The following is a 14157-nucleotide window of genomic DNA, read 5'->3' as shown; positions in this document are numbered from 1 at the left end:
ATTCTAGAACCATTGCTTCGTTGAAACAGATCCCTAAGATCGTTCCAGATATTCTCTGCTGAGTCCGCAAATAGGATGCTCGCTGATATATCTTTGGAGACTGAGTTTAATAGACAAGAGATGACTATATTGTTGTTTCTAACCCATGCACCGAGTAAGCTAACTTCAGAATCTGATGGCTTTGAAATCGATCCATCAATAAATCCCAGCTTGTTCTTGACAGAAAGGGCAATCCGCATCGCTCTACTCCACGATGCAAAATTGTCACCTATGAGTGGCTGAGAAACGAGAACGAGTCCTGGATTATCATAATGGTGCAGAAAATAGGGGCTCGAAGGATCATCAACTGCCAATCGGGATGATGAATGCCATGGAGACGAACTCGTATTTGCCATTGATATGAGATTTTGCGAGCTCGAAATTCTGAAGCAAACTCGAAATGAAGATGAACTTAATTCACCAGTGCTCTGAATGTAATCTTGACATCGATCAATCTCGAAACGGAAGAAGATTGCGGAAGGAGCTCTGACGCTCTGATACCATACTACAGAAATGGATGGTGAATGAATATTGATCCCAAGAAAAATTTTGTTGTTGTTCTATATTACATTGCTTTAGCTATTCCTCTACTGGAAGTCTTTTAACTTCCGTAACCAACTTGTGATGATTACAACTAATTTTACAACTGAAAATATTATGTATAAGTTAGACTATATTAACTCTAATACCCTCCTCAAAATGCTGAAGCACGGTAAAACTATGCTTTTTGTTGTGAATAAGATTTAGTACAGCTATGCTGGCGTCAAGTGCTTAAATATGGTGAATCTAGGGCTTTATTATATATATTCAGAGCCATTAATGCTAGATTTTGTGTGTTTTGAAACTATTTAGGTTCTTTTGGTTTGTGCATGGCTTATTATAGGTAGGGCGGGGGTGCCAATGGAAGTGATGGGGTTAATGCTGGGCGAGTTTGTGGATGAGTACACGGTACGTGTGATTGACGTTTTCGTAATGGCTCAGAGTAGAACTGGGGTCAGTGTTGAGGCTGTGGATCACATTTTCCAGACCAATGTGCTTGATATGCTGAAGCAAACCGACAGGTACCGCAGAGTTAATTGTGCTGTGAAAGGGTTTTCTACCTCTGGAAGATTGAATGTAATGTAGGCTTCTGGAAAATAAGTTGAAATGAGATGTGCCTAATCTAAGCCATAGAAACTCTATACCAGGAGATGTCGCCATGGTTTTTTAAACTTATCAGGGAATTAAGAAGAATAGTATGTATAAAGTGATTCATTGATCATCAAATTGCCCTGGCACTCCATACTTGGTATATCTTGATATTGTAGATTACAGAAATAGGGAAATAATAGAGAAGAATTCACTTAGTAATTGGTTGAGTTTTCTGCAATTGAAATCACCTTCAGCAGTCAGTACTTCCATCTTCTAACTTCCCGATTATTATTCAAATTAAAGCTAAAAAATGTTAAGTTATAGTTAATTCTTAAGGAATGTAGGTATCTACACTGCAATTTTTTTCCTACGAATTCAAATTTAGGATAAATTATCGAAGATACAATATATTTTCATCTTCAGTTCTTTAAGCATCAATACTTTGTTACAGTCATTTTCTCTAAAACAGGTAACTACTCATCAACTTGTGGACCAGTAATGTTAAGTTCCATGTATTTCCGTTTTGGGTTGAGCACATTCATAATGCCCTCTGGAATGTGGTGATTTAAGATGATGCACTGATTGGTTCCTGCTGATCCCACCATTTGAACTTCCTACAGTTCAGATTTATACCTTTTGTAAACTGCTGCAAAGCAGCAGAGAGAATTTTTGCTTGATTTGGTGAAGGCAATCTTTCATTATGCCCATAATTTTAGTTACAACGACTGAAATGGCGTATACACTGTTCTTGATTATGGAAGCTTGACTGTCTCAGAGCATTCAATTTTATGTTTAGTTTTTCTAATAGCTTTTAAACTCAGTTTGCTTTGTCGAGTTTAAACTTTGTTAAGTGATGGAGTCTGCTTTACGTTTCCTCTAAGATTGTAGGAAGGTTTGCATCATATTGATCTATGAATGATTACTGGATCTTATAGAAAATTTTCATATTGATATTATTTAGATTTTTCCTAGTCCATGATGTGTAAAGTTGACATAATCACTTTTCTGTGTTACAGACCTGAGATGGTGGTGGGTTGGTATCATTCACATCCTGGTTTTGGGTGTTGGCTTTCTGGTGTTGACATTAATACTCAGCAGGTTTGCTTCTCCCCTAATTTTTTATTCATATGATGTTTTGTCTAAATACATCGGTGGGGTTGGGACAGAATATTCTTTGGTGATGATAAATTTATTTTAACTGATGCACGTGCGGTCAATAATTGCTTGTTTTTCTACAGGTGTTGACTATTCCATTAAGTTACTGTGATCTGTTTAAAAATAAAATTTATTGTAGCCTTCGTTATTATCCTTTTATTTCCGATGTTATGAGATCTCATTTCGGTATTTGTTTTTCTAATGGTTTGATGGCCTAGTGGAATCTATATTTAAGAATGTGTTATGCAATTGGTAGATACACAATGCTTCTTGCTCTCCGGCTTTGTTGTGTCTTTGTAAATCACGAAGTTGAGCATGTATCCTCTGTTGTAGCAAGTATGCACTATCAATAGAATGAGTCCAATTTGTAGAGTGCAAGTTCTTGATATTTTTGTATGGTTCAGATTGTTTATGAGCTCTTCCATAGAAAGAACTTACACCTCTTATGCAGATTTGTCTCTGCTCTTTCTTTTGCTTCTTTCTTTTTCAGTTTTATATTCTTGCAATTATATAGAACGAAAGTTATTTATCATATAAACTGCAATGAATTTGATTTATCCAGGGTTTAAAACCGAACATGACATTTGTCTCACAAATCATAGCCAACCATAAACCGGATAAATTTATGTGTTTTTGTATCCCTTGGAGTAATTTATGTTGGGTGCCAAGACAAGCGGATTTGGTGGTTCTTGTGTCATTGCATATGGAATTAATATTAATATTTCTGTGAGAACCTGAATTTCCAGCAGCTAGAAATGTTTCAGCAGCTATCAAAATTTCCAGCAGCAACTCATATTTCAGAAGCTGGTATTTTTCCAGCAGACATGTATTTTCCAGCAGACAGAATCCAGCAGCAGAAGAGCGAGAAAGCAGCAGACAGTTACTGATTCAGCTTAGACTTGTAACTGAAGCATTAACATGGAATAAAGGCTGTTAATGGCAGATTATGATCATTAATTGGGAGGCTAACAGTCAGAATTTGGCCTATAAATAACACTCTCAAACCTCTGTATTGGGTTACACAAATCTTGAGACTCACTTGAATTTTCGAGCTAAAGGAGTACTTATTTCGAGCAGTAGAATCCAGTAGAAAGAGCAACCAGAATTCCAGTAGACTTCAACCGAAATTCTAGCAAATTACTGTAAGTGGGCTTATATATAAATACCTTGAAATCCGTTTGATAATTATGTTTTAAAGTTCAGTTTCTGTATGTTTGACTTCTGATATATGATTTGAAGCACTGAAACTCCCTAGTGAACTAATGGTAGGAATATATATTCTGAACATTTCTGAATTCTGTACTCTGAGGCTTGTTGTTTTCGAATGTAAATTTGAGAGCAACGCCGGTGTCAACCAACCCCCGTCTCGGGGCGTGACATTGAAGTGGTATCAGAGCAAACCAGGTTTCATAATCTGGGGAGGAGGAACTAGAAGTAATAAGTTCTGATAGAGTTCTGAAATTAAGTTCTGAAAGTTACTGAAATAAGCTACTGTAATAGACTTCTGAAAATTAACTATTGTAATAGACTACTGAAAATATAGACTAACTACGTACAGTTGGGAAAAATCAATAAGGGAAACCAAAACCAGTAGATTGAAAACCAGTAGACCCAAAACCAGTAGCCCGAAACCAGAACCAGTAGATGGAAACCAGTAGACCCAAAACCAGTAGACCCAAAACCAGTAGCCCGAAATCAGAACAAGTAGACGGAAACCAGCAGATCTGAATGCAGAAGACTGGGTCAGTAGACTCGGAATGCAGCAGACTGGTTCTAATAGTGCTGGAAAAGCAGCAGACTGATTGCAGTAGCATCATAATTGCAGTAGACAGTGTATTCCAGCAAGCGAATGCAGTAGACCTTGCAAATGGCATGGAAGTTGAGGTGTTTTTCGCGCAAACTTCAAACGGCCATAACTTTTGATCCAGGAGGAATTTTTACTATTAAGAATAGGCGTTGGAAAGCTCTCGACGAGAAAAACCTAACCTAGAACGATTTAATCGTTCTAACACCACCGACGAACCCCAAAATCCTTCGTTAAGATAGGGATATCATCATTTCCGTAAAATTTTCCAAAATTTTGAAGCTTTGAGGAATTTTCATTTCCAAACGGCTTAGCATTTTTACACCAAACTTGGTACCATTCACGTTCTTGATGTGAAGGACTTTTAGTAAATTTTTCACGGAATTCTGAGGTCGAAAAATTTTTGAGCCATTTTCTTCTACTAAATGTTATAGGCATACTGATTCTATTCATTCCAGTAATTGTCTATAGTTCGACTTGTATTCTTGATATCATTTCTGAATCTTCACCCTCATGTTTTGGATGTAGGATATGGCTGACCAAAGTAGCTACATTAAGAGTTTAGAGAGGAAGCTAGAGAAACTAAAAGAACATAACTACTGCCTAGAGCTGGACAAAGATGAATTAGAGCGTCGAACAGAACACTTGAGAAGTGATGTTCAACGTTATGCTCACTATCTGCATGAAGCAGAAGAGAGGAGTAGGAAGGCTCAAGAAGAGTTTGAAACCTCCCAAGAGACTGTGGCAGAATTCATCGAGTTACGTGATACACTAGTTGAGAAGATCCAAATACTTAAGGATCAAAATCACCAACTCGTGCACCAGCATAATCAGTATAGTGAACAGACTGATGCACGGATTCATGAGTTGCAGAGTACTGTTGAAGTTCTTAGTGACCAGAATGCAGTTTTGCATGGTCATGTTGAACACCTACTAGCAGTAATAGCCAACCAAGACGAACCTGAGGAGGATCCCGAAGAAGAAGAAGAAATCGAAGAGGATCCTATGGATTTGGGAATAAGGAGAAGTGATAGATTAGGACATTCAGTAGTAGTCCTTTGTAATACCACGTGTTCCATTTGCATTTATGTTCTCATTTTCGATGTTTCGTTGTAATTGCACTTTCTTGAGGAATAAATAAAAAAAAACAAAAAATTTTATTTCTATCCATTGGTTCATATTTAATTTTTGGAGCAATTACTCGATCATTGTGATTCCTTTGTTTAGTCTCTATTCTGCCATCAACCTTATAACTTTCTTAATTGTAGGAAATGGACGGATGACCAGTTAGAAACAATTGCAATCCTCGCTATGGCAACCGCAACAATAACCGCAATGATGAGGATGCACAACAACAACAACCACAACCACCACCAGCAGTTGGCCTCAGTCAGGTGGACTTGATGGCTATAGCCACGATTGTGGCAACCACGCTGCAAGGGTTAGTGAATCCTAATACTAATCAGCCACCTCCACCACCTCCAGCTCAAAATGGGACGAAACAGCACTATGAGTCTCTCTGAAGAGCAAGAATCCCAAACTTTGATGGAAGTTCCGATCCCGAGGTCGGACAGAATTGGATGAAAGAGGTGGAGAATCATCTTCGACTACTTGAGGTTCCACAAGGGATCAGAGTAGATGTGATTACACCATTTCTTGTGGATAAAGCAGCCAAATGGTGGGAAGGAGTCTCACCAGCTATGGTAAGGGCGGGACCTATCACTTGGCAAAGGTTCCGAGAGGCATTTCTGAAGCAGTACTTCCCGACAGCAGTCCGAGTGCAGAAAGCTGTCAGAATTTGAAAGTTTGGTTCAGGAACCAAACATGACAGTGGTGGAATATTCATCCAAGTTCCACTCATTGGGAACTTACTCCCCAACCATCATGGGAGACGAAGCCTTGAAGATGCATCGCTTCAAGAAGGGATTGAATACCGTATTCAATCTGCCCTTGCTGTTATCGAGCCCAATAGTTTTGATGAATTGATGGGAGCCGCCATCAGGGCTGAGAATGACATTAAGAGGCGTGAAGGTGAGAACAAACTCAAACGTCCTCAGCCAAGCCAGTACCAACCGGGCCAGCAATTCAAGAGGACCTAGGTTTTCAAGCAACCAATTTACCAGTGCTCCATCCAAAGGAACCACTTCTTCTCAATCAAACAAAGAAGGAGTCAAGTGCAAAACTTGCGGATTTACACACACTGGTGAATGTCGTAGGAATTCTGGAGCTTGTTTTTGTTGTGGAAAGATGGACCATCGCATTGCTCAATGTCCTCTTCCAGATCCAAGGAACGGACCAGTAGGAGGAACAACTCCAAACAAGCCTAAGGAGAACAAGCCAAATGCTTTAGTTTATGCTATCACTCAAGAAAAGACCGACAACTCAAATGATGTTGTAGCTGGTACCATTCTAATCAATAATATACCTGCTTATGTGTTATTTGATTGTGGTGCTACGCATTCATTCATGTCTAAGAGATTTGCTAAGAAGTTAGGAGCTAAGCCTGATAACTTAGAAGAACCATATAGAGTAGCAACTCCTGCAAATCGAATTTTAGAAACTCGCACTCTATATCGAGATATTGGTGTTCTCATAGATAATCAGAGTTTCAAGGCAGACTTAATTCAACTAAACATGGTGGAATTTTATGTAATTCTTGGAATGGATTGGTTAGCCAAGAATCATGCTTTAGTAGACTGTCATGGAAAGACGGTAACCATCCAAACTCCACGCTAAGAGAAACTCTTATTTCATGGAAAGACAAAAGAACGAAAGACTCTTCTTTCTGCTTCTCAAACTTGGAAAGCCATGAAAAGTGGAGAAGAAGTTTACCTAGCTATGTTAAGCGAGGTAAAGAAAGAAACCACACTTACGCTTGAAGAGATTCCGGTAGTACAAGGATTCCCGGATGTCTTTCCTGAAGAACTCCCTGGCGAACTTCCCGACCGCGAGGTGGAATTTGAGATTAATTTAGTACCCAATACTGCACCAATCTCAAAAGCACCATACCGAATGGCTCCGGCAGAGTTGAAAGAACTCAAAGAGAAACTTCAAGAATTGTTGGATAAGACGCAAATCCGACCAAGCGCATCTCCGTGGGGAGCTCCTGTCCTATTTTTAAAGAAGAAGGACGGAAGCACGAGGTTGTGTATTGATTACAGAGAGCTGAATAAGATTACAATAAAAAACAAGTATCCGCTTCCGAGGATAGATGACCTGTTTGACCAACTCAAAGGAGCTTCAGTCTTTTCCAAGCTTGACTTAAGGTCAGGATACCACCAACTGAAGGTCAAGACAGACGATATTCCGAAGACAGCCTTCAGAACAAGATATGGACACTATGAGTTTATGGTGATGCCGTTCGGGTTAACAAACGCTCCAGCAGTATTCATGGACCTCATGAACAGAGTGTTTAAACCGTTTCTTGACAAGTTTGTTGTGGTATTCATCGACGACATTCTAGTGTATTCATCAAGTGAGGAAGATCACAAAGAACATCTTCGTCTCACCCTCCAGACACTGAGAGAAAAGGAACTGTACGCCAAGTTCAAGAAATGCGAATTTTGGCTAGAAAGCGTTACATTCTTGGGACACATAATATCAGCAGCAGGAGTATCTGTGGACCCTAAGAAAGTAGAGGCAATCTCAGATTGGCCTAGGCCAAAGAATGTGACAGAAATTCGAAGCTTTTTGGGACTAGCAGGCTATTACCGAAAATTTGTTGAAGGATTTTCTTCAATAGCCATATCCCCTCACCAAGCTCACACAGAAGAACTCTAAATTTCAATGGAGTGAAAAATGTGAGCAAAGCTTCGAGACTTTGAAGAAGAAGCTTACATCCACGCCAGTGTTGGTATTGACAACTGAAGGCAAAGACTTCACCATCTACAGTGATGCATCTAAAGAAGGTTTAGGATGTGTACTCATGCAAGAGGGAAGGGTGATTGCATACGCATCAAGACAGTTGAAGCCGTATGAACAAAATTACCCAACGCATGACCTCGAACTAGCTGCAGTGGTATTTGCACTAAAGATTTGGAGACATTATCTTTATGGAGCTAAGTGTGAGATTTTCACTGATCACCAAAGTCTCAAATATTTGTTCACACAAAAGGAACTAAATATGAGACAAAGACGATGGATCGAACTCATGAAGGATTACGACTTGACAATAAGCTACCATCCAGGCAATGCCAACAAGGTAGCAGATGCTTTAAGTCGAAAGAATATGAGTAAGGTGATCCTGACATCACTTTCAGCACGACCATGTCTTCGAGAGACCATCAAGATAAGTCAGGATAGAGATCCTGCGTTGGTGAAACTAAAAGAGCAAGTTAAATAAGGGAAATCACCAGATTTTGAGACGGATAACAACGGAATCTTGTGGATGAAAGGACGATTGTGCGTACCAGACATCGATAACCTTCGACAAAAAGTAATGTTTGAGGCACATAAGTCGAAATTTTCAGTCCATCCTGGCAGTACCAAGATGTACAGAGATTTGAAGAAAAATTTTTGGTGGAGTGGAATGAAGAAAGACGTGGCAATATTTGTTTCCAAGTGTCACGTGTGCCAGCAAGTCAAGGCAGAGCATCAAAGACCTAGAGGACTTCTGCAACCTCTAGAAATTCCAGAATGAAAATGGGGGCATATTTCTATGGATTTCGTAGTGGTTTTACCAAAGACGAGACAAGGTCATGACGGAATATGGGTAATCGTAGATAGACTCACAAAATCTGCGCACTTCTTACCTGTCCGCATGAATTATAATTTGGACAAGCTAGCCACCTTGTACATGAACGAGATCGTGCGATTACATGGAGTACCAGCTAGCATACTATCAGACAGAGATCCTAGATTTACATCTCGATTTTGGAAGAGCTTTCAACAAGCTATGGGGACTAAAGTTACTCTTAGTACGACATATCACCCTCAGACCGATGGACAAACAGAGAGGACAATTCAAACTCTAAAATATATACTGAGAGCATGTGCTCCAGATTTCAGTGGTAATTGGAGCGAACATCTGCCCATAATTGAGCTCGCGTACAATAATAGTTACCACAGCAGTATTGAAATGGCACCACACGAAGCTCTGTATGGACGAAAGTGTCGATCGCCACTGTATTGGAATGAGGTAGGGGAAAAAGCCATCGTTGGACCCGAAATGATCCAAGAAACAGTGGATAAAGTCGCTTTGATCAAGGGGAGATTAAAAGCTGCACAAGATCGACAGAAAAGCTGGGCTGATCAGAAAAGACGACTCGTGGAATTTGAAGTAGGAGAAAAGGCATATGTGAAAGTGTCACCCATGAAGGGTGTAATCCGATTCAATAAGGCTGGGAAACTGAATCCCAGATACGTCGGACCATTTGAAATTCTTGAGAAAGTGGGAACACTTGCTTATAGATTATCACTTCCACCCGACATGTCAAGAATTCACAATGTATTCCACGTTTCGCAGCTGAGGATATATATTTCTGATCCTAGTCATATTCTTGAAGCTGGACCACTGTTGGTTGAAGGAAATTTAAATGAAGGACTGAAATATGAAGAGATTCCAATTCGAATTGTGGATAACAAAGACCAAGTACTGAGGCGACGAACTATTCCATATGTCAAAGTACAATGGTCCAACCACACCGAAAGAGAAGCTACTTGGGAGTTGGAAGAAAAGATGCGAGATCAATACCCTTATCTCTTTGAGGAGCATGTTCAACCAAGTTTCGAGGACGAAACTTTTCATAAGGAGGGAGGGATGTGAGAACCTGAATTTCCAGCAGCTAGAAATGTTTCAGCAGCTATCAAAATTTCCAACAGCAACTCATATTTCAGAAGCTGGTATTTTTCCAGCAGACATGTATTTTCCATCAGACAGAATCCAGCAGCAGAAGAGCGAGAAAGCAGCAGACAGTTACTGATTCAGCTTAGACTTGTAACTGAAGCATTAACATGGAATAAAGACTGTTAATGGCAGATTATGATCATTAATTGGGAGGCTAACAGTCAGAATTTGGCCTATAAATAACACTCTCAAACCTCTGTATTGGGTTACACAAATCTTGAGACTCACTTGAATTTTCGAGCTAAAGGAGTACTTATTTTCGAGCAGTAGAATCCAGTAGAAAGAGCAACCAGAATTCCAGTAGACTTCAACCGAAATTCTAGCAAATTACTGTAAGTGGGCTTATATATAAATACCTTGAAATCCGTTCGATAATTATGTTTTAAAGTTCAGTTTCTGTATGTTTGACTTCTGATATATGATTTGAAGCACTGAAACTCCCTAGTGAACTAATGGTAGGAATATATATTCTGAACATTTCTGAATTCTGATTCTGGCCTCACCCCTTAGAGGAGAGAATATATAGGGGACTGATATCAGTTTAGCCATGAAATTCACTAACGTGCTTAGTGCTTATTAATTCTGATTTCTGATCTGAAACATGTAAATTCTGAATTCTGATTTCTGTTATGAAAATACGAGTCTTCTGTATATTATTGTATTATTGTTTCTGTTGAAAACGATTTCGAAAACTGAGAGTTATTCCCGCCCCTGCTTATTGAGTGACAATCATATCATTCACCCACCAAACATATCTCAGATAAGAACGAGGAAGAAATATTAGAATAAAAAGAGCAGATCCAATTCTGGGGCTGGTGAAGAAGATTATTATTCTCAGTTTATGTTATGTTAATTCCGCTGTATCTGTTAAGACAATCTTATGTCTGGTTTTACATTTCCGCTGTAAAATATCAGTATTCGAGTTGTAACAGACAATTGATTTATTTCGTATTATGAATAAAAGACTGGTTTCTGAATTCTGTACTCTGAGGCTTGTTGTTTTCGAATGTAAATTTGAGAGCAACGCCGGTGTCAACCAACCCCCGTCTCGGGGCGTGACAATTTCTTTTAAAATCACAAGCCTTTGAGTTTCTGTTCCCTGTTTGATCCTGTAGAGTTTTGAAGCTTTGAATCAAAGAGCAGTGGTAGTGGTAGTAGACCCAATCCAGAGTGTTAAAGGGAAGGTGGTAATCGATGCCTTTCGCCTCATTAACCCCCAAACCATGATTCTTGGTCAAGAGCCGAGACAGACAACATCCAACGTAGGTCATTTAAGCAAACCATCTATTCAAGTAATGGCTCAGTTTCTCGGTTTATTTATGCACTTTGAAGGGTCCTTCCTGTTTCTAAATTTTTGAGTGATGAGTGCAGGCTCTGATACATGGTTTGAACCGGCATTATTACTCCATAGCCATAAATTACAGGAAAAATGAACTCGAGCAGAAAATGCTACTGAATCTTCACAAGAAAAAATGGACAGATGGACTAACTCTTCAGTGGTTTGATGCCCATTCCAAAACGAATGAGCAGACTGTCCAGGTACACGTCAGGTTTTGTGATTTAAATTTGATCGAGGTGGTAGCGAAGAATCAAAATTAACAAATAGGATGCATTTTACTTCTGCTTTTTTTTTCCTCTTTTTGCACCATGGTAACTTCTTCATATAGTAGTTCCTATCTAATCAGAAACTAAAACTTGTGTTATGGTGAGGACAATGAGGACACGGTGAGTTCTTCCTCTCTGCTCTGCTCTGCTCTGGTTCAACATTTTTTCCTGATTTATTTCTGCAGGAGATGCTGAATCTAACTATCAAATATAACAAAGCAGTTCAGGAAGAGGATGAATTGCCACCAGAAAAACCTGCCATTGCCAATGTGGGGAGGTAAGATGCCAAAAAGCATCTCGAGGAACGCGTATCAAACTTGTGTTGGATCAATTTATTTATATGGGCTTATATGTGAATAATTATGTATTGTGGGTTGTCTATTAAGTTAAGCCCAAAATAAAGTGATCAATTAATGTTTCGGGTTATTGGGCTTTAATGTATCTAATGGGTTGTGGGCCTTTAATGTGTAGAGACATAAGTGTAATTTCTATTTTTATGATGGGCTAAAACAGAAATATTAGAAGATATTGGTAAACATTATCTATAAATATGGGTCATGGTCCCCAGATCTCGCGTTGTCACTTTCACTATTCTCTTCCCCAATAAGAAAATAGTTCTGAAGAGAAACTAAAGGATTCTCTCAAGAAAAGAGCGCGTAGATCTGGAAGATCAAGACACGTTCTAAAGAATTCAGGATTATGGCTTCAGGTACGCTTCCGCTTAAGTTTTCAGTCAAATTCTTGATGATTTATCATGATGGATTCTGCGGTTTATGGGTTTTCCCCAACAAGTGGTATCAGAGCCATTCATGTTTGAATCATTGAGATTTGTTTAAAGTTTTTGGATACTTTTTGGATCCAGATCTGAAAAAATTAAATTTTGTTTAAAATTTTTTTGATATGGCTTCAGATCTGGAAAATATATTGATATGTTTTCAGATCTGAAAATATTTTGATACGGTTTTCAGATCTGAAAATTATTTTGGTTTAGATCTGAAATTTTTTTTTATTATAAGGTTTCAGATCTGGAAAATATTTTGGTTGAAAACCAAATCTTTTAAAGTTTCAGTTTTGGTAAAAAGATTTGGTTGTAAAATTTTAAAGATTTGGTATAAGATTTCGATTTTCCTTCCGGTTTTTGTTCAACAAAATATTTTAGAGGAAAATCGAAAATTCGGATTAAATTTTTTTTTTAAAAAAAACAGGTACGGATTCGGGTCAGGTCGTACGGACCCGGGTCAACCCGAACCGTACGGATCCGGGTCGGGTCGTACGGAACCGGGTCGACCCGACCCGTACGGAATTTCCGAAAATTTTTAAAAACAAAAAAAAAAACAAATTTTCGTTTCAGGTTTATTCGGTTGAGGTTAAATATTCATTAATTCAAATAATGACAAGGTTATATGTATTTTTAAAATTGATTAATTGAAATAAAATGTCGCCAAAGTGACCTCTTTTATGGAAATTAATTTTATTTTGAAATACAAAAGGATTTTGGGTATATGTGATTTATTTGAATATTGATCGGCCCAAAGGAAGGTTAACATTTAATATAATCACATATGCAATTGTGGTGGTAAACATGTGATAGTTTTTCGGTTTTTTCATGTGAATAATAAATTGGCCCAAAGGAAGGTTGTTATTTGACATGATAGTTACTATCAGTGTTTGACTGCTGCGCCAAGATATCACTTACAAGTTAATCTTTTGTCCAAAGATGAAACATTAATGGAGTGCTCGATATTCTGTTTATGGGGGTTTACATTATTTGAATTTATTGATTATTTTATTTGGATATTTGGTTGAGCATGTATATTTGGTTTTTTGTTCTCTATTCAGATTTGACTCCTGCAAATATTAACTCCAACATAAATTCTATTCCTATGTTAAATGGCTCGAATTTTAAATAGTGGCAAGAGAATTTGTTGATAGTTCTCGGAGTCATGGATTTAGACCTTGCGATAAGGATTGACTCTCATCCCGCCATTACGGATAAGAGTACCTCTGATGAAAAGAGGGAGTTTGAAAGGTGGGAGAGATCGAATCACATGTGTATGATAATCATGAAGAGGGCCATTCCAGAAACATTTAGGGGCACAATGTCTAGCGACATTGCTACGGCTAAGGCTTTCCTTCAAGACCTCGAAAAGAGGTTTGCTAAAAGTGAAAAGTCTGAAATTGGTACACTTTTGGCAAGCCTCGTTTCAATGAGGTACAGGGGTAAGGGCAACATCAGGGAGTACATTATGGAAATGTCTCATCTTGCTTCAAGGTTGAAAGCACTGAAGCTTGACCTCTCTGAGGACTTGCTGGTGCATCTGGTTTTGATATCTCTTCCTCCTCAGTTTAACCAGTTCAAGGTGAGCTATAACTGTCAGAAAGAGACTTGGTCTCTGAATGAGCTCATCTCGCACTGTGTCCAGGAAGAGGAAAGGTTGAAGCAAGACAAGACAGAAAGTGCTCATTATGCCTCTACCTCGAAGGATAAAGGAAAGAAACGAAAGTATAAGGAAGCTGCGGTTACACAGCCTCCGAAGAAACAACAGAAGAATCCTAGTGATTCTCAAAGTTCTGGTTG

The 14157-nt window shown here is 38.7% G+C and overlaps 1 protein-coding gene across 1 annotated transcript; it reads left to right on the top strand.

Moving 5' to 3' along the window:
- Positions 1 to 714: 714 nt before the first annotated feature.
- Positions 715 to 11899, top strand: LOC142525548 (26S proteasome non-ATPase regulatory subunit 14 homolog). The gene is made up of 6 exons (XM_075629861.1): positions 715 to 751; positions 923 to 1100; positions 2187 to 2268; positions 11090 to 11266; positions 11346 to 11513; positions 11765 to 11899. Exons 1-6 carry the CDS (start codon positions 739 to 741, stop codon positions 11858 to 11860), a joined length of 714 nt encoding a protein of 237 aa, XP_075485976.1. The 5' UTR covers positions 715 to 738; the 3' UTR covers positions 11861 to 11899.
- Positions 11900 to 14157: the final 2258 nt, after the last annotated feature.

The sequence above is a fragment of the Primulina tabacum genome, chromosome 14 (genome assembly GCF_025594145.1).
Source record: "Primulina tabacum isolate GXHZ01 chromosome 14, ASM2559414v2, whole genome shotgun sequence".
NCBI lineage: Eukaryota > Viridiplantae > Streptophyta > Magnoliopsida > Lamiales > Gesneriaceae > Primulina > Primulina tabacum.
The sequence above is the reverse complement of the archived record's forward strand: the minus strand, read 5'-3'. Positions and strand labels throughout refer to the sequence as shown.